Source organism: Mya arenaria, chromosome 8, assembly GCF_026914265.1.
Source record: "Mya arenaria isolate MELC-2E11 chromosome 8, ASM2691426v1".
NCBI lineage: Eukaryota > Metazoa > Mollusca > Bivalvia > Myida > Myidae > Mya > Mya arenaria.
Window position 1 is genome coordinate 56,035,575 of NC_069129.1, and position 25,532 is coordinate 56,061,106.

General features: G+C 34.3%; 3 protein-coding genes across 8 annotated transcripts in view; 2 read left to right on the forward strand and 1 right to left on the reverse strand.

Moving 5' to 3' along the window:
• Nucleotides 1–724, reverse strand: part of LOC128242825 (solute carrier family 66 member 2-like) — a 17,094-nt gene extending 16,370 nt beyond the window's left edge. The window contains exon 1 of the mRNA XM_052960177.1: nt 633–724. The gene's annotated coding sequence lies outside the window, so the exon portion shown is untranslated. The remainder of the gene's footprint in view (nt 1–632) is intronic.
• Nucleotides 1–11,819, forward strand: part of LOC128242824 (kelch-like protein 26) — a 13,736-nt gene extending 1,917 nt beyond the window's left edge. Inside the window, exons 1-5 of one of the 6 annotated variants that reach the window (XM_052960173.1) lie at nt 532–666; nt 4,907–5,011; nt 6,354–6,508; nt 7,777–7,901; nt 8,911–11,819. In XM_052960173.1, coding sequence (XP_052816133.1) covers nt 4,967–5,011; nt 6,354–6,508; nt 7,777–7,901; nt 8,911–10,415 — 1,830 coding nt within the window. In that variant the 5' untranslated portion in view covers nt 532–666; nt 4,907–4,966 and the 3' untranslated portion in view covers nt 10,416–11,819. The other 5 variants (XM_052960172.1, XM_052960174.1, XM_052960170.1 and 2 more) reach the window with 5 other exon arrangements.
• A 12,714-nt stretch (nt 11,820–24,533) lies between these two features.
• Nucleotides 24,534–25,532, forward strand: part of LOC128242815 (Golgi apparatus protein 1-like) — a 43,316-nt gene continuing 42,317 nt past the window's right edge. Inside the window, exons 1-2 of the mRNA XM_052960158.1 lie at nt 24,534–25,216; nt 25,370–25,396. Coding sequence (XP_052816118.1) covers nt 24,719–25,216; nt 25,370–25,396 — 525 coding nt within the window. The 5' untranslated portion in view covers nt 24,534–24,718. The remainder of the gene's footprint in view (nt 25,217–25,369; nt 25,397–25,532) is intronic.

The following is a 25,532-nucleotide window of genomic DNA, read 5'->3' on the forward strand; positions in this document are numbered from 1 at the left end:
TAACCCGGAATCCTGATCGGAACAACTACCCACTTTTGATACTAAACAATTTGTACGTGAAGGATTTGCCATATCAAAAATCTAAAAAAAATCCGTCAACGTACAATTATTTGGACTACGACGCTCTTGTGCCCACGGCAGTTACTAAGTAGAAGTATATCATTAATATAAATAATATAAATAATAATGAATTTAAATAAAAATGCACTTATACTTAGGCCTAAAAAAAAAAGTAGGTTCCCGCTTCCTTACCCTACCTACGGAATAGGCACCAACGCTACCGTTTTTATAGTCAGTTGAAAAAAAAAAAAAATTAAATGGCTTTTCATTTTGTTGTTGAAAACCTTAAATGCTTATACAGAAGATTACATTAACACCATTACCCAATGATGAAAATGGCATTCTTATATAAAGCCTAACAAAAAACACACCAAAAAACCCTTCCTATTTTTGAAAAGGATGTAACATTAACCAAACAATTTGTTTTAGGCCTTGTACTGAGTTGTAGATGTCATCACACTGTTGTCAGTGGCACAGTGTCTCAACTTTCCTCATTCAGTTTTATAAATATAACATAAAGAGGATCAAAATCGTAAAACATTACAAAGTAATTCAAATAATTATCTTCTTACCAATGCTGTATCTAAACACTCAGTCTAATGTCCAGTAAGTCTTGTTTCTTAAAAATCTTTTTTTAGTGTCGGTTTGTTAAAGGGAGGTAACGTAAACTGTGATTTGTCTAAATTGCGTTGTTGTGAAAATCGCAAAATTGACAACTGTTCAAGTGAAAACAAAGAAAGGTAAACAAAGATAAAAACTGTAGAGAACGAACATTTTTAAATGATAGTATTCGACTGTTTTCCTTCCCTCTTTTTAGGTTTGTATGTATATGTCAGGTTTTTCAGTTATTTTACATGTATTCCTCTTCTTTACAGGGTTTTAGTTTAAATTCAGTTACAATATAATTAATAATAAATTATCACTGTCTCAGTCAGTCAGTGTCTGTGATCACAGTGATTTAGTGGGAATGAGCCTGTGTTTACGTATTTTGTTCTGAAGTTATAGATTTTTTTATATCATATGGGTCATTTATTCAAATCTAATTGCTTTCTCAGTCACTTATAATCATATAAACTGGCATAAGCAAGTTTAGCCACAATAATGCGCGTAAAGGGAACGTTTTTTAACATTTGGATATTTATTGTGTTCCCTATAACGAAGAGTCGCCAAAACAAAAATTATCAAAGACTCTGAAGCGGCTGTTTATATGGACTAAAGCAAGTTACTATCTGTATCAGTATAATAACTTATTTAATACACAAGTTAACAATCTAACAAAACACTAATTCTGTAGTTGCTGTTTTTGCGCCACTGGTGTAGACTGGTTAAATATCTTATAATTCATGTATGTACCGAGTAAGAATCAGCTGATTGGTAAGTTCAGTTGGTAGAGCTCCATTACAGTATTCTGGTGGTTGTATGTTCGAGCCCAACACCAAGCACACTTTTCCTCCCAGGATAACTTTACTGGTGGCAATTTGGTTTGAGTCAAAAACCAGGTGCACTTTTCCTCCAAGTCCAACTTGATCGAGATGTGCCGATTGCAAAGATTAAGGGTTACGTCAACCTAAATCGCTGACAACAGTCTTCTGACTTTTTTATGGTAGACTTGAGATAGGGATACATAAGCAATGTCAAAACAATAAATAAAGTATCCACTCATTATTGTATCTTAGATAATGAATAACTGGCGATATGACTATTGTATAGATGTCCCCATTTTGTTTTGCCTGACTGCAAGGAACTGGCATACTGATGCATGAAAGAAGTTAAATCATTAAATTTCATCATTTTAGTTTAACTATACAATCCAACCTGTCTACATTTTTTATTTATTCTCATGTAGAAGTACATGTTCTGATTGGGATTAAATCTCATTTCTAATCAGTGAATTTTAGCAAGTTAGAAAATAATTGCATAGTCATGTTTGCCTAGATTAAATGATCTCCCAAATCATTAATAATCTTAGTTTTTCTTTTTAAAGGTTTAAAATACAACAAATACAAGCACTGTCACAAGAATGAGACACTTTAATGCCTCAAAAAACAAAAGAACTGGCACTGGATAAAAACTGTTAAGTAAATGGCTTTATCATGCTTACCATGTTGAAATCCTGGTATTCATCATACGGTAATTCATCAGTACTAAGGATCATCCGCTTGTAATTAGTGGTTCCTGGGCCTCAGTGTTCTTGATTTATTGAGCGGAAACGGGGTTTTCAACTCCTTCACCTTTGACTCATTGACCACAAAATTGATAGAGTCTGCCATGACCAACCTTGAGTCTTAGCTTTTTTGTTGTGAATGATAGGAAACACTGGGGATAGACTGACGGTCTGATTACTATATGCCCCCCTTTGAGGTCATAAAAACAAGATAATATACTGAATGAACTTCAGGTTGGCAACTCAAAAGGCCACTCTTTGTACAATGATGATTATATTTATTGGAGTTTCTTAATAAAGTGTAAGCTGCGGTCTAAGTATAATCTGTGAATCCCAGTTTGATATTGAATGTCAAGTATGAAAATAGGTCACTTTGTAAAATGTAAAAAGAAAACACAATAACTTCAAACTATTCTTATAGGCCTACTTTTGTAATTTTTTAAGTGACCACAGTCTGTCAGAATGTTTATCTCTCTGTACTGTTGTTCATTGTCAAGTATATAGGTGATGCCATATCAAAAAGTGGCTCACTTGGACAAATGTTTAAAAAAATAAATATTTCAGAGCTATGGTCCTGGGGCGATATAGGGTCACCTTTTGCTTTCTTGAAAGTGGTAAAATTAAGAGATCATTAGAAATGGCTGTGAAGGAAACTACCTGATCATTTTCATGACAGGAGATGCTGAAGGATACTGTTTCCTGATCTGACTTTAGCAGTAATGATTTTGATATAATTTTCACTATGAATTTATATATAATTGTTCCTTGCTCAAACCAATCTTCATAGTGAGTCATTGCCTGAAACGTTCTGTTTACTTATATATTATTAAAACCTATTGAATTTTTAATAGCATTTATTTACATTGAAAGTGTAGCAGCGTATCATTAGTTTTGTGTAACATTTTATTTCATCTTAAAAATAATAGAATTACACTTGCAGATTTTTGGGCACATCTGAAGCGCAAACCCCTAAACTTACCCAAGTGAGCTCATTATGGACAATACTAGTGAAACATTATGCATAAAAGGTTAGGTTTGTGGGATAGCAGTTTGCTTAGAGTTGCCCCCCCCCAAGCTACGCACCATGTAATGTGAAGTCCTGGATCTGCCCCTGCAAAAATCACTTTGTACTCCCATTATCCAATATCATCCTAATATGGACAAAGTAGGCTTTACGAAGTGAAACATATTAACCTATCATTTTATATTTCATGGATGGTTGAAAAAGGATATAAATTTTATACCCCTGCAGGCATTTACCCGCAAATGATCCAATAAACCAAAGCTAAATAGGTAAATTCACCAGTTGTCACGCACGATGAATCATGTTTCTATATATGACCTACTACAACGTATTAAATAAACTAGTGACATAGGTATAATTACACAAGTGGTACAGTTTACTCAGTATCCTGAAATGAATATATGAACTCGAGATGTTGCTATGTAACAAAACATGTTTTAGATAATATTTCAGGATTTGAAAAGATTTTTTTAAAGAAAAAAAAAATCACTGCTAAAGATTTGATAAGTCATATATATATTCATATGACATTTAATGACAAAGTTGTGTCGGATATTATATAGGTGATTTCTCTTACAGGTAATAGTAGGTTCAGAAACCATTTTTTAAATTACTTAGCATTATACTTTATAATATGTGTATCAAAAACCCTTTAATTTGTATAGAAATATAGAATTGATTTAATTTTACTTGATTAAATAAGTTCAATTTATATATTGAATCAGTAAGTTGTTTATATAGCACAAGTTATTTTAGCTCTACCTCTTTCTATTTGTGTTCTATACTTTGAATGGGTGATTATTACTTAATAATTTGTAATCATATAACATTTTTAATAGCATGTATTTTAAAGTTAAGTCATTTAAAGTAGAAATTATATTTAAAGTAGAAATTATTTCATGTCCTATAATGAGCTGATCATGTAAAAAGTCCCAGGGCCTGTTTACTAAAAGCATTGTAGTTGTAACTTCAAAAATCTTTTTAAATCTATAGGAACACCACAGATAGCAAAAAAATTACTTAAAATTCCTAAACTTTTTTTTTTCAACTTTGATACTAGCTTATTAAAATCAAATTTACACAAATATAAAGTAAAGGAATGAACATAATTATGACGTTATTGGGTAATTTGGACCTACAACATTACAACTAAGATGTTTAATGTAGCGGGCCTCTCAATTTTCAGCAAACAAACACGACCGTATCAAAATCACATAGCGTGGTATTCTTATTGAATTATTTACATAATTTCTTCATTTTATTGATTTACGCAAAAGTCATGTTATACTTGTATTAAGTATTTGTATGGGAATATTTCCATTTCAACGGATCAAAATCTGTACAGTATCTGTATATTAATTGAGAAGGGGAACACAAGATTTGTTGTGATCTTGTGTTTTTCATGAATGTTTTAAATGGACTACATGTTTACATTGATTTATTTATTTCGATAAGAAATTATACATGTTATTCTGAATTGTTTTTATAGATTTTGAATTATGAAAATGTTCGAAATTAGATAGAAGTTTTTTGATGTCATTTGAGAACCTGAATAATAAAACTTACAGGGATTTCAATTTCAGACCCTGTATAAAAAATACCACGTGACTTGACATGACTCTGAGTGAAAACTATTTGTATTACATGTTTATTTTCAGACCTTGAGATAAGACTTTAGATGCCAGTCAACTCTGAAGTATTGCAGCATTGTAAGAGAGATGGTACGGCAGACAGCAGTGCACGTTTCAGGGGCCGATCCTCAGGTGAGACTTAAAACTCCAGTTTCCCTGATGCTCCCTTGCATCTATTGATAAAAATATTTTAATGAAAATGTTGTTTGTACGTTGTGTGTCTCTCATTAATTGCCTGCTAGGCCTCAGTCAGCCATGTGCCTTTTAACAGGGTTCTGCGTTTAAGAATTATCTGCCTACTGGGCTTGTCCCTGTATTTTCCATTGTATTTTTAAAACTTGTGGAAGGTGAAACTTCAGCTGATATAGTAGTAATACTAGTATATCCACAATGGACAGAAACTTTTAATGTTTTTTTAGCCTATACATGATACCATATATACATATGAAGGAAACATCAGTTATTTACAGCACAATCTACTGGTTAGGGACCCCTTTTCATGCAAAAATGGATTTTTTTCTTGAATAATTTGTAAAATACTAGTGTTTTAGCCAGGATTTAAAAAGAAAAGGGTGTTGCAGAAAAGGAAGCGGGTGCTGCAAAAAATGAACAAGATGCTCAGGGAGAAAAGGGCAGATTGAATCTAGCTATAGTGAACTTGAACAATATAAATTGTTAGAAAATATTAGGTTTCAACTGCCAGATGTGTAAAGTGTGTCTTAAAATCAGTATGATATTCATAATTTATGGTTATTTTTAGAATTAACTGATGTGCCAAACATACTCAGTAAAATCCTGATTGACAACAAAATATGTAATTTCTTTCTATTTTCTATCAAAACTACCATGTTACTCTATTTAAATGAGTAATTTTGCGTGAAATGTTTTTTGTTTTGTTCAAGGGTCATAATTGATAATCATTTTCTGGAAAAAATAGGGTGCAATTTCAAAATTGCTGATAAATAGCTTATATTAAAAAATAAATTTGTTTTCCTATTTTGAAGCTTCATTTGAACACAAAGTATCAATTGTTTAAAAAACATTCATACTGGAATTGCTAAACAATGTTTTTACGGGTGGGCAAATAATTGATAAAGGCGAAAAAAAATGGTCCCTAACCAGTATAGTATATATATAGGCTAGGAAAACATAAAAAATAGTTTGCTTCCGGCGCCTGTGAGTATACCTGTCCATCTCTCATTTGAGAGCTTGTAGGATCTGGCAACTACCGGTACTTAAAACTGTAATAGCTTTATATCAGCAAACATTTTCTTATACAATAATGATCATTCTCAAATCTACTCCTACTATTATTTGTAGGCAAATGAGAATGAACTATCATGTAAGTTTTGTCCAGATTTACCAAAAGTGCACAAATGGTTTTATTTTCAGTCATCTATAAATACCAATAAATAACCTGTAATTGTAGTGGTAGACCAAGTTTTTATGCTACTGTGCAAGTTTTATGTTGCAGGTGTGTTTTGAGGTGGTGGACCACGGTGACATGGTACTAGCGGGACTGACAAAACTGCGTGACATGAAACAGCTGTTCGATGTCGTCCTCGTAGTAGAGAATGAGCGTCTCCCTGCACACAGGGTCGTCCTGGCTTCCTGCAGTGACTACTTCAGGTATAAGATGTTGAGGGTTTAGCTAAAGAGTAATGGAAGGGTGTTGCACCCTGTCATTTTTTGGTATCACTCTTCTGCCCCATTGGAGAGCAGCTTAGGCATCATCTCATCTGCCATCAAAAATGCCTAAGACTGTCAAAATTAATATTTCTTTTGTTTTGACTAAAATATTTAGATCATAAATACATTCATATTTAAAATATAATGCATGCAGTTTCTTAATGTTACTTGATGAACTTAATATTACTTCCTTATATTTAACTCAATTTCTATTTTTTTCTGTCAAATTCATTACCGTATATTAAAGTTCCTCCTAGCCAGATACAATGTGCCCCTGTCTTCCTAAGGACCCTGTCCCTTTTTTGTAGCACCCTTCACTTTCAAAAAAATGGCTTAATCAAAATAAACTACCATACATTGGGTACATTCAATTCAGTTTACTATAAATTAAATTAAAAATGTAAATTGCCTGTGTTCTAAATTATGAAGTATTTTTTTTGTGATTTCAAATTGGAATTACCATCCTACTCATTGAATGAAATAATCATACTGATATACTAATATTTCATACTGAAATAATTGATATACACGTTAGTAAATTAAGAAATTGTTTGTATGAAGTAACAAATTTTACCATAGTTTGCCAGGATAGATAGTACGTACTTTAAAGGAAAAATAGTGAGAAAAATTGGGTAAAATTTATTGTACTATGTTTAGAATTCTGGGAAAAAATGAAACTGAATCTGTATATCAGAAGTCCAATGGTTTTGATAATATTCTTGGGAGAATTACTGCAAACTATCTATCTTAAAAATTCATAAGTTTCATAGATCGTGAATAATAATATGGATGAAAAACAGATATTTAATTTGAAAATCCAATGCTTAAAAATGCACTCTTACTCCCATGTAAGTTATACCACAATTAATGGAATTGTTTTAATGTAACAAAAAGGATGAGTAAATATCGAAAAACAAAGGTTCTTATGAAGGATACTGTATTGAATTTGAAAAAAGGTGCAGAAAAACTGTATTACGATAGTTGATCACTGTAAATGTTTTAGCATTCACCAGTCATTTAATATTTGTGCGTATTCAGCTATTAATACATGGTTACAATCTCGTTATCAGTAATTGGTATTTTCCATAAATGCATCATTTATTAAGTAGTTAATGGTTTATCATTCAAAATTTATGTTTGTTATAAATGTGTATGTGTTAATTTTAAAAATGAGTGTCGCTTTAATAGGAATGATACTCTTTTTACAGAGCCATGTTTACTGATGGTTTGTTGGAATGTCAACTAGATGAGATACGGCTCATTGGCGTCACCGCTGCTGGCATGCGGGCCCTCATTGACTTTGCATATTCCTCCAGAATCGACATTAATGAAGGTAAATAGAGTTAAAGGGGCTAGACACCGAAATCGGCAAATACAGTATTTCCTCAAAACAAGCCTAAAATTGTCAATGTAAGCTAGTTAAGATAATAAATGCAACAATCATGTTGCTTTCTCATCTGGGTTTCCCCATTTAGTGCAATATGGTTTGCAAGTTTAAATTATATCTGTTTATGAGTGCAGATAAATATACGGACTGTATGTTTAAAACCCCAGAAAATTTCAAATTGGAAAAGTTCGCAAAAACTGTGGAAGATGCATGTGTCATAAGCGATGGAACACATCAGTTAGAAAGATACAATGCGCTGTACACAGCGATGTCAGACAATTCTCTTTTTTTCTTGCTATTGTTTCATCTGGTGTCTAGTCTCTTTAATAGAGGACATAACATGAGTGGTCATTCTATAAAGACTTTATTAAACAAGATAAATTATTTTTGAATAGAATGACCAAAAGTCTATCTATGACCTGTATGTATGGTGTCATGTCAGAAGTTATTAATCTTATCAGTTAGTTACCAGTATGTTTAAAAAAACGAAAAAAAACATTCTTTCATGATGTACATGCAATATACAGGTATTTTGTATTTTAGACATGAAAAACAATAGTGACCTCACAACCACAGGGGTTTCTCACAAATTTTATTTAGCCCTAATCTATAGATTATATAATAATATAGGGTGAAAAAAAATTGTGAGAAGCCCTGTGCTCAAAAGTTCACAACACACATATGGTACATTTACAAGTCACATATATATTAAGATGCATGTTTGATATTTGCTTGGTGCATGCTCAAAACAGGGACAACTCCAAGTAATAGTAATTCTGGTTGAAGTCTATTACATGCATTGACTTTTGTTGCTATGTTAAGTTGCATCCATTCTGAAAAGGGGTTGGGATGAGCTTATATGCTAATGCTTTGGGATTAGGCCAATTTTTTTGAACATAAACAATACCAATTAACTCTTTAATTTGAAGTACATTGCAATTATGTTTTATTGCAGACAATGTCGAGGATGTGTTGTGTGCAGCCAATCATGTTCAGCTGATCCCTGTGGTGGAGGCGTGCGTCAACTTCCTCAAATCTCACCTCTCTCTCTCCTGCTGTGTGGACCTGCTCAATATTGCCGAACTCTTTACACTGCATGATCTCAAAGACTTCACTTACAAATACATCTGCAAAAATCTTGCCACTTTTGGTGTGTCGTCAGAATTCCTCCAACTGTCTTTCAGCCAATTAGGAACCTTGTTAGATATGGACTATCCTGTGAATTGCTCAGAGTGTGATGTGTTGTCTTTTGTGATTGGCTGGATTGTTCATCACCATGGATACACTTGGAATGAAATTGGGAACATTTTTGACAAGATAAATCGTCTTTCAGTAGATCATCAGGATCTTCCAAACATTCCAAACTTCTGTGATTTTGACAGGCTATGTAAAGAAAATGAGTCTTTCAAATTGTTTGCAAGTTCACTTGACCTCAATCAAATGTCAGTCAATGATAAAGGCCTAGTCCCAGGTTTAGTGAATATTCGTGGCTTCCATGAAAGTGTAGTAGTGTGTGGAGGGTTTAAGCCAGGACTGGGGATGTCCAACAGTGTTCAGTGGTATGACGGTGTTTCGGGCAAGATGCAATCATTGACCACAGTCCCTCATGTGGAGCAGTGCAATTTTGGTGTATCAGTTATGGAAAACAAACTATTCATTGTTGGTGGTTGCTACAATGATGACCAAATGGAAGAAATTGTGCATGGGTTTGGATTCTGCTATGACCCATCAAAAAATGTCTGGAAAAATATTCCACCAATGAATATGGAGCGATGTAGGTTCTATTTGGGCACAGTTGGAAGCAAGCTGTTTGCAATAGGTGGAGACCCATCAGCATCCATGGATACAGGAGATTTTGCTCATTGTGAATGCTTTGACCTTGAAACTCAAACATGGCAGGAAATAGCACCGTTGCCTGGCAACAGGATGGAGCATGCAGGGACAGCCTTGGACAACTGCCTGTACGTCTCTGGTGGTGTCCAAGACTCAGAGGGCCCAGTGTTCAATACGTTTTTCAAGTATGACATTGAAACTAACATGTGGCTTCAGCTGCCTTCCATGCTTACAGCGAGGGCTGACCACACCATGTTTGCATTTCAACGGAATATTTATGTCATAGGAGGCTGGTTTGAAGATTCTGTTACCCACCAGAGGGTCATGGCCAATACAGTGGACTGCTTTGACCTTGACAAGGGTCAATGGATGGTCATTGCTAGTTTCCCATCACCACGGCTGTTTGCCAGCTACACATTACATGATGATAAGATAGTGATAATTGGAGGCTGGTTAAATGGGGATTGTCAAATGAAGTGCAACACAGTGGAGATGCTTGATTTACCAAGTCTGATTTGGGGGGAGGGGCCAAAGTCAGAGGGGCGGGGTACCACTGGCGGTCTGGAGGTCTGGGAACACGCTGCATGTTGTTTGTGGGTGCCCATGTCCGTGCTGGATAATCAATAATGGAACAATCAAGTAATAATGCTAAGCAATTTAAAAAAGTCTTTACTGTGACTGCATAGCAATCCTCTTTTTCATAGTGGTATTTGAACCATATCTGAAGTCTATATCAAGAGATCTAATTATAGGTGAATTGAAACTGGGAAAACTTAAAATAACAAGACTTCAACTGAACAATGCTGACTTGAATAGTGAAGTAGTGTTTTAACAATATTAATGAAAATACTCAACACACATACATGTAGGTCATAGACCATGAGCATTTACTTTGACATTATTTTTTGACTGCCAGATATTTATGCTCGAATTATTTACTTTGTTTATTTTGCTGAATTTGTGCAATTGTTCACCGAGTGATTTTCAAAGTAGTTGAATGAATTCCATATTTGTATTTTTTTTTCTATAGCTGTTGTCATGTACATGTAGGGCTTAAGCCTTTATCACTTTGTGTATTTTGTTCTGAGGTTTTCCTCATTCAGAACATAGTTCGTTATTTTTACTTCATGTCCCAAGTTGTTTGATCAATCCTGCAATAAGTATGACTAGTACAATGACTAGTTTATGATATATCCATCAATGTGTTACCGGTTCAGCTAAAAACAAAGACCCAAGGGCACCCACATTTATAGCCCAATAATGCGGATTTTATGATCCAGACTGCAAACACATGATTTATTTTTTTCTTCCATACTTTGGTTTATCCATTTGTGAAAGAATAAATAATATGTTGAAAACACATTTTTTGCAATCAGTGAAAATGCAATCAGTGAAAAACCTTGTCGATGACGTTATATACTTAAGTCACCAAGCAAAGTATTTTTATCAATCAATGTTGATATTAATTAGTTCTTCTTAAGTTTGCGTTTTTTTTGAGGATTGTTTTTAATTTAAACACTAAAATTTATGTTTTGTGTTCAAGAAATATATATTCCAACGAGCCAGTTGTATACTGAAGCAAATCACTTTCTTTCACTTGATCTCTATTTTTCTGTGTTATTTCCTTTTTGCTATTGTTTTTTCTTTTCATTTTTTGTTGTGTTTATGTTTTGGGCGTTAATGTAAAATAACGAATAAAATTACAAGCAGATATTTTTAGAAAATGTAAGGAATTATCTTTGTTATCTTTATGGGTTTTCAGTGTTCAAACAGTTTGATTCCTTGTGTTGACTATATACCGTATGTATCATTTGTATGTTAGAACCAGCCTTGATAAGTAATTTAAACATAAGATAGCATGTAAAGTTCATGTTAAACTGAAACTGGGACCAATCATCATTCTCCCAGGCTGAAGTAATGAGGAATCCACAGATGTTAGCATTTCAGTGGTTAATGTTTTCATTAATAATCTGTGCTGTATCGCCAGTATTAAACTGCCATGTCATGTTGTATTCACAAATAAATATTCTAACCTTTGTATGTTTCAAGAAATGAAAATTCGAAAATGTCAAAGTATTGTAATAACTACTGTTGCCTCGAAGTAGACTATGAATATCATAGTTATCGAATGTAGCAGTGGGCAAAACTTTAATGTTGGCCTTTACATAACAAGAGGGCCAAGATGGTCCTATATCGCTCACCTCAGTAAAACTTTGTGCTACAGACTTGTTGATAATTAAATAACAGGGATTTGGCTTCTCTGATGTATGACAATGTTACCTCTAGAGTGTTAACAATGTACTTCCATATTTGGGCTCTGTGACCTAGTTTTTGACCCCAGATTACCCATATTCGAACTTGAGCTAGAAATCATTGAAACAACCTTTCTGACAAATTTTCAGGATATTTGGGCAGAAAATGTTACCTCAAGAGTGTTAACAAGGTTTTTCCATATTTTGGCTCTGTGACCTAGTTTTTGACCCCAGATGTCCCATATTCGAACTTGAGCTAGAAATCATTAAAACAACCTTTCTGACAAATTTCCAGAATATTTGGGCTGAAAATGTTACCTCTAGAGTGTTAACAAGGTTTTTCCATAATTGGGCGCTGTGACCTAGTTTTTGACCTCAGATGACCTATATTCGAACTCGTCCGCAAAAATGTGACCCCTAGAGTGTTAACAAACTAAGTATGGACTGACGACAGACGACGGACGATCATCGATCCTAAAAGCTCACCCTCAGCCGACGGCTAAGGTGAGCTAAAAATCAAAGGTTTAATTTGAGGGCTCACTGCAAGACTGTTGTAATACCCTCAATTTCTATATTGAGTTACACTTGTCTTGCACTAAACCAGCATATTGTTATTTACATGAAACTTAGTGCAGACTGGTTTGTGTAGCAAGTGTTTAAGTAAATGTAAGAGTTAAATATTTTCCATCTACAGAAAATAGAGTGAGCGTACCTCAAAGTTGGACACCTACTTTTTTGCTGTTATTTTGTGCACTCGTCAGAATCGATCCACATAAAATTAATATTTGAAAAAATCCTTAATTGTCATTGGCCCATACTAAAATGGAAACACTTTGTAAAATAAATAGACAATTTGAAAAATCTTTGATTGTCATTTGCCTACAACAAAATGCAAACACCCAAAACTCTTGGCCTTTAAAATTCTATATGTACCGGTATGTCCCTTTGTCAATTGAGAAAAATGGCCTAGTTTAACTTAGTAAAACTTAGTTTTACAGTGAAGTCACCACTTAGCGCCTTTTTACAGATTCAAAAACTATAAGAATAATCCATGTTCATTTAATTGAATATACATATTTTCTGAAGCGGGATTAAACTAAAGAGAGAAGAGCCCATTTTTTATAGCACCTTTTTGCCCTCATGCAGACTAGCATAGGCACCCTGTTGCCTTCATAGAATTTAATGCCTAAGACTGTCAGAATAGGTGGGCTATACTACTCGCCCCTGCGTCGGCATCCGGTTAAAGTTTTAGGGGAAGTTGGGATTTTCACTTATAAGTCCAATACCCTTCATTCAATTGACTTAATACTTCTCACAGTTGTTCAGGGCCAACACATTAAGTTTAACTATTAAATTGAAATTACTACGCGATCTACTTGCAACGTAGTTAATAGAAACCGATTTCTGACATTGTAAACCGTCCATATACATCCAAGGTTGTTTGCGATAAAAAGGGCCAACACATGAAGAGGTTTGATAACTCCATATTATTCTTTACACAGATTATGGCCCATGATTGACTATGGAACTTAGGTTAAAGTTTTAGGGCAGGTTGGAATATTTATAAATAACTTCTATACCCTTTATTCAATTGACTTAATACTTCACACAGTTGTTCAGGACCATCACACAATGAGGTTACATAACCCCATAGTATCCTTATTACAAGTTATGGCCCTTGATTGACTTAGGTTAATTGTAAGGGCAGGTTAAAGTTTTAGGGCAAGTTGGGATTTTCACTTAAAACTCCAATACCATTTATTCAATTGACTTAATACTTCACACAGTTGTTCAGAGCCATCACATAATGAGGTTAGATAACTCCATATTATCTTTTATACAAATTATGGCCCCTGATTGACTATGGAACTTAGGTTAAAGTTTTAGGGCAGGTTGGGATTTTCACTTATAACTCCAATACCCTTCATTCAATTGACTTAATACTTCTCACAGTTGTTCAGGGCCAACACATGAAGAGGTTACATAACTCCATATTATTCTTTACACAGATTATGGCCCATGATTGACTATGGAACTTAGGTTAAAGTTTTAGGGCAGGTTGGGATATTTATATATAACTTCTATACCCTTTATTCAATTGACTTAATACTTCACACAGTTGTTCAGGACCATCACACAATGAGGTTACATAACCCCATAGTATCCTTATTACAAGTTATGGCCCTTGATTGACTTAGGTTAATTGTAAGGGCAGGTTAAAGTTTTAGGGCAAGTTGGGATGTTCACTTAAAACTCCAATACCATTCATTCAATTGACTTAATACTTCACACAGTTGTTCAGAGCCATCACATAATGAGGTTAGATAACTCCATATTATCTTTTATACAAATTATGGCCCCTGATTGACTATGGAACTTAGGTTAAAGTTTTAGGGCAGGTTGGGATATTTATTAATTACTTTTATACCCTTCATTTATTTGACTAAATACTTCACACAATTGTTCAGGACCGTTACCCAATGAGGTTACATAACTCCATATCCTTAATACAAGTTATGGCCCCTGATTGAGTTAGGTTAAAGTTTTAGGCAAATTAAAGTTAAGGGCAAGTTGGGATTTTAATAAAAAAACTTCTATACCGTTCATTCAATGCACTTAATAAAATTCAAAATTATTAAGGACCATCTTACAACAAGAAACATAACTCCATTTTAACCCTAAATATAAATTATGGCCCTTGATTTTTTGATTTTTTTTGAAAAGGCATATTTGTATATTTTTAACCACATTTTCATATGGGAAATCAAGTTATTTGAATGACTTAAGTCATTGTTCGGGCGGGCTGGTGGGAGGGCAGCATCAAAGTCACCTTATGTATCGAATAATTTTAGTAAGGTTTGACATGAAGAGACCAAACTTGGTAATATTACATCGTTATTGTATTCACTTTAAGTCAAAGCGGCGTAGTAGAGCGTGCTGTCTTACGACGGCTCTTGTTTTGTTTATTGAAACTTATAATAATATCGTGAATACATACAATCTTTAAATATTTGGCAGTTGGAACCTAATTCTACTTGAATTAAACACAAATCCTAACATTTATTGTCAACTTAATTACATTCAAGTTCCTTACATCCTGATAAAAGGTTCCCCTTTTGACCCGAAGCACCCTGTGGCTTTTCTGCAACAGATGTCCTTTTTAAAACCTCGCCAAAACTCTTTCATCAAGGGGTACTGATCTTCTCAAGCACATTTATTTAGGAAAACAGCTGTCTCTGACTACTAAGACACTAATGATATAACTATGAGTATCAAAGGTAAAGTAAGTAACTGGGACATGTATTCTACTTTTAAGAGGCACACTGTTAAATGTAATTATTATTATTTTATTATTATTATACCTCATTTATAAAGCACTCTTTTTATAAAGCAATTTACGTTCAAAGGTGCTTAACAATACATGAAAACAAACACAAAATATCAAATCAAACAATTAAGCTACAAATTAAGCCTGATTACACTCATCCTTATTCTAAAAACTTAATTTTCGGACAATAAAACATTGAAAAAAAACAAAAAAAACAAAACAATGCAACTTTAACTTAAATTAAAACTTAAGGTAATTTAGGGAAATGAAAAGGTTTATTGTTTTAAAGATAAATCTTAGTGATATTATAAAAAAAAACCCCATAAAATCCATTACAATTATTTTAGTAAAATGACATAAACAAAATGGTACACTATACATGTTTTAAATATAAATTGTTATGCACTCAATATTTGAGCATGTTTCACACCAAATTATTATCATTTTACGTAAGTATATAACTTCTTTGAAGCTTGTGAATAATATTCTGAGAGAATGAATATTCAGTGAATATATACAACACAGCAAAAATACTGATGCACTTCACACAGATTATTAAGTGAGAAGAAGTGAGTTTAAAGTGTCTTCTTGAAGAAGCTCAACGTTTTATATCCTCTGATTTGAGATGGAAGAGAGTTTCACAGTTTTGGCTCCGCATACATAAAACTTCGTTCTCCAAAGGTGACAGTACGAATATTCCTTGGAACCACTAATGTAGGCGCACCATTCTTTGATCTTAGATTGCGCCTAGGCTCGTGAACTTATAACAATTTAAGTTCTTCATATATACTGGCGATTGTCCATGTAAAGCTTTGAATGTGGTAGTCAGTATTTTGTATTCAATTCTTTTCTCTACCAATGTAATTCCTTAAGCGTTATAATAAGGAGTAATATGACTTAAACGAGATGTTCGTGTAATCAGCCGGGCAGCAGTATTCCGTACATTTTGTAATTTCTTGATGTACGTTTTGTTGGTGCCATAGTGTAATCCGTTACAGTAATCCATACGTGAAGTGTCTAGCGGATTTACTAGAGATTTTGTGGCATTTGATGTCAAATATTGCCTGATGTGTCCGATCTACCTGATTTGTGCGTAGCATGATCTGCTTACGGAGTTGGCGTGTTTTTCCATGCTCATTCTATTATCAAATCATGCACCTAGATTTCGCACATATTCTGATGACTTTATTTGAGAGTCCCCTACTTTCACGTTTGGTGTTGTTTTTTTCACTTGAGAACACTATAACTTCTGATTTGTCGCTGTTTAGCTTTAACATATTGTTATGCATCCATGACACTGTATCTTGAAGAAATTTTTCAACCCGACAAAGTGTTTCATTCTAAGCTGCTCCGTCTGTAGGTTTGAATGATAGATATAGTTGTGAGTCATCTGCGTAGAAGTGGTGGTTGAGTCCATGTGTTTTGCAGATTGCGCCTTCAGGTTTTGTGTATATGGTATACAATTTGGGACCTAACACAGACCGTTGAGGTACGCTGAAGTGCATCGATACTGGTTTGGATACTTTACCGTCGATACACACTGCTTGGAAACGATCTGAAAGATATGATGTAACCCATTGAAGTGGTTTATCAGCAAAACCAAAATGTTGCTCGAGGCGATTCAAAAGGGTTTTGTTTTCGATGGTGTCGAAGGCAGCAGAAAGGTCCAGCATAACCAAGATAATCACATTTGTCTGATCCAATGATTGAAGGATGTCATTCTGCACTTTCAACAAGGCTGTTTCTGTTGAATGGAACTTTTATATGCCGGCTGGGTTTCCTCGCTCGTGAAGGTTGTATATTGACAAATGCTCGTCAATTCTTTTACTCACAACCTTTCTAGAAGTTTAGAAACATATGGTAGATTTGAAACTGGGCGGTAATTTTTGGACTAGGGCACTTGTGGCCAAGTTCATAGCCGTAATCGCGATGTCTGCATTTTCAAGCCGAATCTGGAGGTTCACTGACTTAATGTATTCATACGCTGTATTTTGATTGGATTGCCGTTAGCAAATTTGAATAATCAAAGTAGTATCAGAACTGATTACAATGAAAATATCCAATAAAAATAGTTCTCCTAACAAGACAAGCTAAGTGTATGTTCTTTTAATGAAGCACAAGAAATGGGTACGTAGCGAGTGAGTTAATCGGGTTAACTACATGAATGTTCTTGCATACGGTCAGATTAAATGCAATAAGAATATGAACATATTTGAAAAGTACGCATCGACATTTTCCGTTCAAAGCTCTTGATTGATCGACTGGTAGCCGCTTTCTCTTTTATCCGAAAAGAGACCAGTATCAGCTAACCACGGTGCCCGTCGCGCATTCGAAATGTCTTGTGGGTACGTAAAACGAATCAAGCTTGCGGTCTAAGTAGTAAACAACCAAGATATATATATTTTTTTTTAACAGTATTGTTATCCTTTGTATAGAATGTTGGTATTAATTTATTAACAGGGCTGTTCTTTTTTTCGGCATAATTTGCATGTTGCCGTGACATTTTCTTTTTAAATACAAAGTTTATTTTTTAACTAATCATTGCATGTCACTCATCACTTTTTTAAATACAGCATGATTTTGGTATTGATTGTTTAAATACTATTAATGTAAAATAAAAAACCATATGCCGCGTACCTGTATAACGTTATAACTTGTGTTCTTGAGGAAAAGTAAATTCGGATACCAGTCTACTGTATTGACTCATTCACTCTGATCAGAGCGGTCGAATGATTCACACATGTACATGTTATCACTACTTCCGGATGCTGATGATGTTAATTTTATACGTGTTATATTGAAGAAATTTACCAATAAAGTCGCCATTGAATGATTACCACCATCAGATTTATTGTCATCTTACCGTGGATAGCATGTTTAATTTGACACGTAGAATTTCAAGCAATACAAGTTCGTTTGATAAAATCATGTGATTTCAATTTTGCAAAATGGAGGTAAAGAAATATCAAATATGCGCATACTTATTTATAAAGTTTCATTTTAAATGAAGCCAAATGTATGAATATGTGCATAGCATCTGGCTTATGAATATGATGAGTGTTTACCTATGTGCATAGAAATGTCATGGAGCCATTCTCAGTGTAAGTACATTTTGTTCAATGACATTGTGTGATAAACCATCGCCATTTGCCTGCTCACTTTTGATTTCTACTCTTATTATGCACCAGTCAATTGTTACCACCCCCTCGGTGTATACTAGGGAAAAGGGCAGTGTTTTCACCTTTCAGCGGTGTCCTCGCAGTGCCTGATGATTGCGGTGGTTTTGTCTTCCCGCAAAATATAGCGGGGAATTACCCTTACCGAAGATCCTTGGGGTGCGAGGTTATTTGGCAGGGATTTTACCACCAGTTCGTTCCCGCAGGGTAGGGCAGGGATTTTATAGGGGATTTGTTGGACTGAAAGTCAAAGTATTCCCCAGACCTGGAGGGGGGGGGGGCGTGGTTACATTTGACTGGTGCATAAAGTTCTTTTTCTGAAGACGCTTTGAGCTCACTTTTTGTTTTCTCGCCAAGAATGAAAATCAGTAATCACCCAATGTTGTGGCATAGTGAAGTAATGAAAATTTAACCTCACAACAGTCTTTCTCAAATGCTGTCCAGGCTTTTTTATGCTTAAGAATAACTTACCTGGAGATGTCAGACCAGAAATCGTCTTGGCATGAGATTGGATTACTATGGATCAGCATGCACCAGTCAATTGTAACCAGGGCCCCCACATCCGGGGGTATACCGGGGAAATGGGCTGTCTTTTAACCTTTCAGGTGGCCCCGCAGTATCGGGTCTTCGTGGAAAATACAGTGCGGATGTGGCTTAACCTAATGTCCCTTAGGTGCGGGGGGGGGGGGGTGCAGGGCGGGGATTTTAGCTTGGGTTGGCTGGACCGAAAGTAAAAGTCCCCGCTATTCCCTGGACCGGCGGGGGGGGGGGGGGTGCATGGTTACAATTAATTGACTGATGCATAAGCTTGCGTATACATACAGATTCAGTGTTTTGGTGCGCAGTTGACAAATTAACTAATTACTTATTAGAAGTTAAGAATATATATTTATTTATATAAGTTATACTTTGCAATCTAAATCATAGATTTGAAAAAGGTAACCTGTATCAATAAATGCAATTATACATAAATAACTGTGAAAATCTTTATGAATCATCCAAATATGAGTACCTTGCAGGGTCTATGTTATTTTTAAAAAAATATACTAAGGGAGCTTTCAAGATTAGCTTTCCAACCGCATACACAATGCAGTTTGAAACCTTGATAATTCAAACAAATCTTGGTTGCAGACCCTTACTATTAAATATTTGATAAGTCACAGACATTATAAGGTACATTTTAAATGGGCTGTACTCAGTTAATAATGAAAAAGAAAAAACTTTCTTTTTTATAGAAACCTGACATTAACTTGGTATCGATGTGTACCGAATTAATGCATTGAAACTTACTAACTGATGATGCACATAGTTTACAAATGATTTAATAATAGCAGTTATTTCGTGTTTTTCTATTAAAAAAAAGATTACTAAGTACATTGTATGTCTACCGAGTATAATTCATTCCTTATGCGTAATCTGCCGTTGATGTTATTACGTGATTTAAGCGAGTTAGGTATATATCTGGAAATTCCACCCAGTCTTCATAGCATAGTGGATTCGACACTGCACTGCAGTTTTTTTTACATTTTGGTATTTTATTTACAATAACGATATCAAAGAGTAAAATAGTTTATTAAAAATTTGTCCTTAGATTCGGTAAAGAAAAAAATCCAACTTTTTTGCTGCCATTCTGGTGTACAGTCCCTTTAATAAACAACAGGTGAAGCCAATGCTGTATTAAATTTGAGACAGACAAAAAGAAGACAGTACAAAGTTCAACAAGTGTGACCAATTTGAGAATACCCGGTACCTTACGTAATTTATAAATATTCATGCGATTATCACAAAAAACAACATTCCCTTGAATTATTCCTGTCATAGTTTAAACTCATAATCAAATTTCAATGCATAGCATTTGAAATAATTTTTAACAGATGAAAAACTGTTATTTTTAAAAAGCACAATACATTGTTTATCTTTTATGTGACCTAACATTAATATAAAAATTTATTCAGATCATAATTTAGAGACTTTTCTTGCACTTAAATGTGGACAAGTATGCTTGGGATTGAACACTAAGAAAAACAAATTTCAATGAAATTAAATGAAGCACAAAATATACAAAAATTGAAACTTTTTAGACTTTCAAAACTTTAACAATTATACTAAATACGGTTACATAAAATGATGAATACATTTGTAGGATTTGATATCCCACTAAATGTAACCGTCGGCTTCGTTCATTCTAAACTTTCTCTCAGTGATAAGGAATAAATTTTATTCACTGCAGTTGTTTTCTAACTTTATGAAAATAAGAACAATGGAAACAATGCATTTACTGTTGATCAGTGCAGATTGTGGGAGGTCATGGTTGATTTCACTGAACCACCAATACGCCCTGCCGAAATTGGATTCTAATTGGTCAGTCAGGTGTTTTTGGTAGGCATGATTAGTATGAATCTTAATTTTAACCATCATTTATGAATGTTTACCAAATCATTAAATATTGAAATAACAAGCGAAATGTTAGTTTGAATGATGAAAGCCATGAAATATGTGAAGTATTCAAAAAGAGACCATTTTCCAGCTTGTGTAAGTATCGAGAAAACTATTAAGTGAACTTATTTATTGTTTATCCGTTGAAATCTCATGTTTAGGCTTGATTGCTATGTTATTGCAATATGTTTTATTCATTGCAATATTAATGTAAAACATTTTTATGTTGACTTAAGTTTGTAGATAAAAACTAATGGTATTGGTGATATGAGAATGATCTCGTAAGTCTTTAAAATCCCTTTTGGTATTGTGAGGATTTTGCTCCAGTCTTGATCAGTTTAGCTTTTGAAGATTTTCAAAGTAACTGCAAAACAAGTCCAGCTGCCTAGAAAGACTATGTTTTATCATAACATAGGATATTAATGCTAGTGGTTTTAAAGAAAATGCAGTGGTTTTAAAGAAAATGCTAGTGTTTTTGTATTCGGAATGATATATCATAAGTGGCACTAAATTGAACATAATTTATAGTTCTCATTGATAAAACACATAGCCCCAAGTACATGTTGATCTAAGATTTAAGGCTTGGATGGAGTCAGGTCAAGAAAATTGCATGTAACATTGTCAATACATTGTACTTTCCAACGCAAAAACTGTTTGTTTATTCAAGTATATAATGCAATCCCCACACCAAGGAAATGCAGTATTGCTTAACCAGCTCAATTGACATCATGAGTTGGACATTAAATTGCTGCAATGAAAGGCACATCTAGATATCAGAATTATTCAAACTCTGATTTAGCAACTTTATTATAGTTTAATATATGAACTACTTTTGCGAAATGAAAGCTTTTTTAGATTTACAAGGACGGGTAAAAGTATTTGTAGTAAAGTAAATGTACTGCAACACCTGATACATGTTGCCTAAGAATACAGATTCTAGGCACTCCAAATGTTACAGTTCTATTCAATTCGGAGTGCCTGAAATGAAAGCTTCTTGATTCTACATTCAACATCTTTCTGTATGACCAATGACCAGGAGAATCATGAACCTACAACCATTTGCAACTATTGAGATAGGGAGCTATCAGGACAGAGACAGAGGACAATACAAGAATGGCCTACTGTTGCATTTATTGATGTCTTTTACAAATATTATCCAAAGTATGGCCCTGTGGTTTAAAGCTCCCCTGAAAAAGAGGTGACAGGTTTTCTATATAGGATATAATTACATCATTGAAAATCTTCTCTGAAACTGCAAATAACAAACCTTTGATATAAAATGATTAAATCAAATTAAACAAGTATGTGTACTTTGGTTAACATACGCCAACCACGTAAATTAATTTGTTTAGGTCTGATTTAACGACATTGAGATTTTCAAAAGAACTATGACTTTATCTGATTAAACACTTTAGCCCCCCCCCCCCCTCCCTCTACCCACACTTTTAAAATTTCCTTTGCAGCTTGCAAGCAGTTTTAGTCTAAGCTAGCCCATTAAACAGTGACCCCTTGTGATGTGAGCCGATTTATTTAATGCTTAGAACATGGTTATCAACATTCCCCTAAATGAAGCCCTAGTCCATCAGTGCTTTCAGCACTTTGATTTAGAATGTCTTTATCAAGATTAGTTTTTTTCAGCAATGGCCTATCACGGGATGTCTTGAAGGATCTTGGTTCATTTGCAGTTTCCATGGATAGGTTAATGATTTTTGTTAGTATTGGTAGAAGCTCAGTTATACCGTGGCACAATTTCAGTAACCATACTGGAGAGAAAAAATATTTCCATTGTGTTATTGGGAGATTGTTTAATGCGCTTTTCAATTTCTTCCGCGCTGGCTGGACGGAAGTCTGTCAAACTATCTACTTCTTTCTTATTTTCATAGCTTATTGCAATTGAATATGTTTTGACATATGAGGTGATATATTTTCTAATTCCCTCAACCTTGCTTATGAAGAAATCACTGAACTCTTGAGCTTGCTTGTCAGGTGTTTTTCCAGCCGGGAGATATTTCACTTGAACCCCCTATTGATGTTTGTTGATTTTGAACTTGCTCTGCTGATCACGGCCGCACGATGTTACCTTTTCAGAATAAAAATCTATTTGAGTGTGTTTCAGCAGTTTGTTTACCTTTGCGCAGTGATTCCTGTATATTTCGTGGTCAATAGCGAGTTTCGTGTTTCGCCATTTACGTTCTAACAAGCGTCTAATGTGTTTAGCGTTTAAGAAGTTTCGAGAAATTGGGGCCTGCTCCATAACCTTTTGACTAGCGCTCTTACCTCCAAAATGAAATGTATTTGGTATCAAGTGTTGCCAATGAGGTTTAAGGGTACTTCCCCAACTTATTTTTAACAATAATTTTATCTCTCCAATAATAAAATAAAAGTAAATTTGGAGTATTTGAGGTGAGCACACTTCAATTTATATTTTTTTTTTACACAATTTAAAAAAAATATATCTTAGCGTGGGTGCTTTGGCCTGTGTAAAATATGTTGAATCCTCCTTTTTGGGAGAACTGACAGAAACCTTAGATGTCATTCAGAATTACAGGATTCGGTTGTACCACTAGATGTCGGGCCTCATCACCCAAAAGCTCCTTAACAATGATGTATAGAAAACATATTTAATATTTACATGATTCATGTATACTGACTTTACCAAATTGTACAAGACTAGTGTATATTACACCTCTATGTTCTTTGTAGACAAGTGATGTTTTTTTAAATGAAATAACATATTGAAAGTAAACTTTTACAATCAACATTTTCTTGTAAAATTTAACAATCAATTTGATGATATAATGTTGGCATAAGCCTATATATGTATGTATATAAGACTTTATTGTTATTTGAAACCATCATTTTCAGGGCATCTGTTAAAACTTTAAATACAATTTTAAAACGATATTTGCATTATTAACATATAATAGTAATAATTGGATTTTCATCCTGGAGAAACGATTAAAAAACTATATGATACGACTGGTGTTTTTTTTACAACTACAGAGAAATATTTCCCCCAAAGCAAATCTCCACGGCTACATTTATGATGTAGAACATCATTTAAACAAAAATAAAAATGGTGAAAATCCTAAAAGAGTTCACTTAATCAATTTATTGGAGAAATACGAAATGAAATTCGGGTACGAAAAGTGTATGATATAAAGAAAACTTCGAGGGTATGAAAATATTGATGTATGCAATAAATATGGTACAAAATGACTGTAAACCAAACATAGAATGTATAGATTTTATTTGGTGAGGAGTTGCTGAATCGATAATTTCTTTCAGGTTTCTATACGACAATGAAATTCCGCATAGAAAAGATGTTCCTAACATTTTTGTATTAAACAAAAGTGTTGGGATCATGGCGTGGACTTTGAAACTGCCATTCATGTATCTGGTATCTTGAGACGATCACATTTGGTATTAAATATGCTCGTCACTTGGTAAGGGAGACTACTGCATAGGTGCATTCAGTTTTTGACCGTTTTTAAATGTTCCGAAATGACTATTTGCTTGCGATTTTTACGATATATTATTATTATGACGGAAAAGTGCCAAGTAGTTCCTGCTAAGCTACCAGAAGTTTTCTGCGAATATTCTGCATATTACACCATGACAATAATCAATTACTGTTCTTAACTAAACTTATTGTCTAAGAACTCAATTATATATTAGTTTTTTACGCGCCCGTTTGTCGCAAGAGCGTATTGATACTGTTGATTTCGTTGTCTAAAGATGGCTGCTATTGTTCGACGTGTCCAAATGGTTGGACGTATAAACGTATTTTTATCTGTTACTTTTTTTCTGACACTCACATCATCGGTTTTATCTCGAAACCTTGACCAAAACGAACAATCGAAACTTGGGGTTGGTCTTGGTGCTGACCAAGGTGTACCATTACACCAAGGGCAAGGAAATTTAGTGCCAAATGCCGGTGCATTTAATGTTCCAAGCAATTCTCTTGGAGGTCAGGGCATAGGAAACAAACACCAAGTAAATGCAGGTCTAGCACAATTGAAGGCGGGATTGGATAAAGCAGGACAAATGCATCAAATGGGTGCTGGACAACAAATAAGACAAGACGGACAAGGAATAAGACAAGACGCAAGGAAGAATGTCATGTTGTCAACACATCCAGACTGTGAAGAAGATATTCTACAGCATTGTGATACCAAAAATATGAGAATGAACAACTTTGCAGTCCTTGATTGCTTGCAGGATGCTGAAGTTCAGGTGATAATAGTTTCTGTCTAAGAAACCACTTGCCATGTGCAAATTCCATATTCTGTTAACAAAAATAACTTTTACTATTTACTTTAGAGTGGCTCATTCCTAAAAGATGCCTGTGGAAAATTTAATATAATATTTATGATTTTGTTCTTGCAGATTCGAGTGTCTGATAGGTGTCAACATGTGAGTATTTTCATATTGGTTACCTAATTAATATAAATATATGGTTAGTTGATATCATCATTTGTGATAATTTCCCCTTTTTGACAATGATTTTACATGCATACCCCCCCCACCCCCTCCCTTAAAAGTGATATTC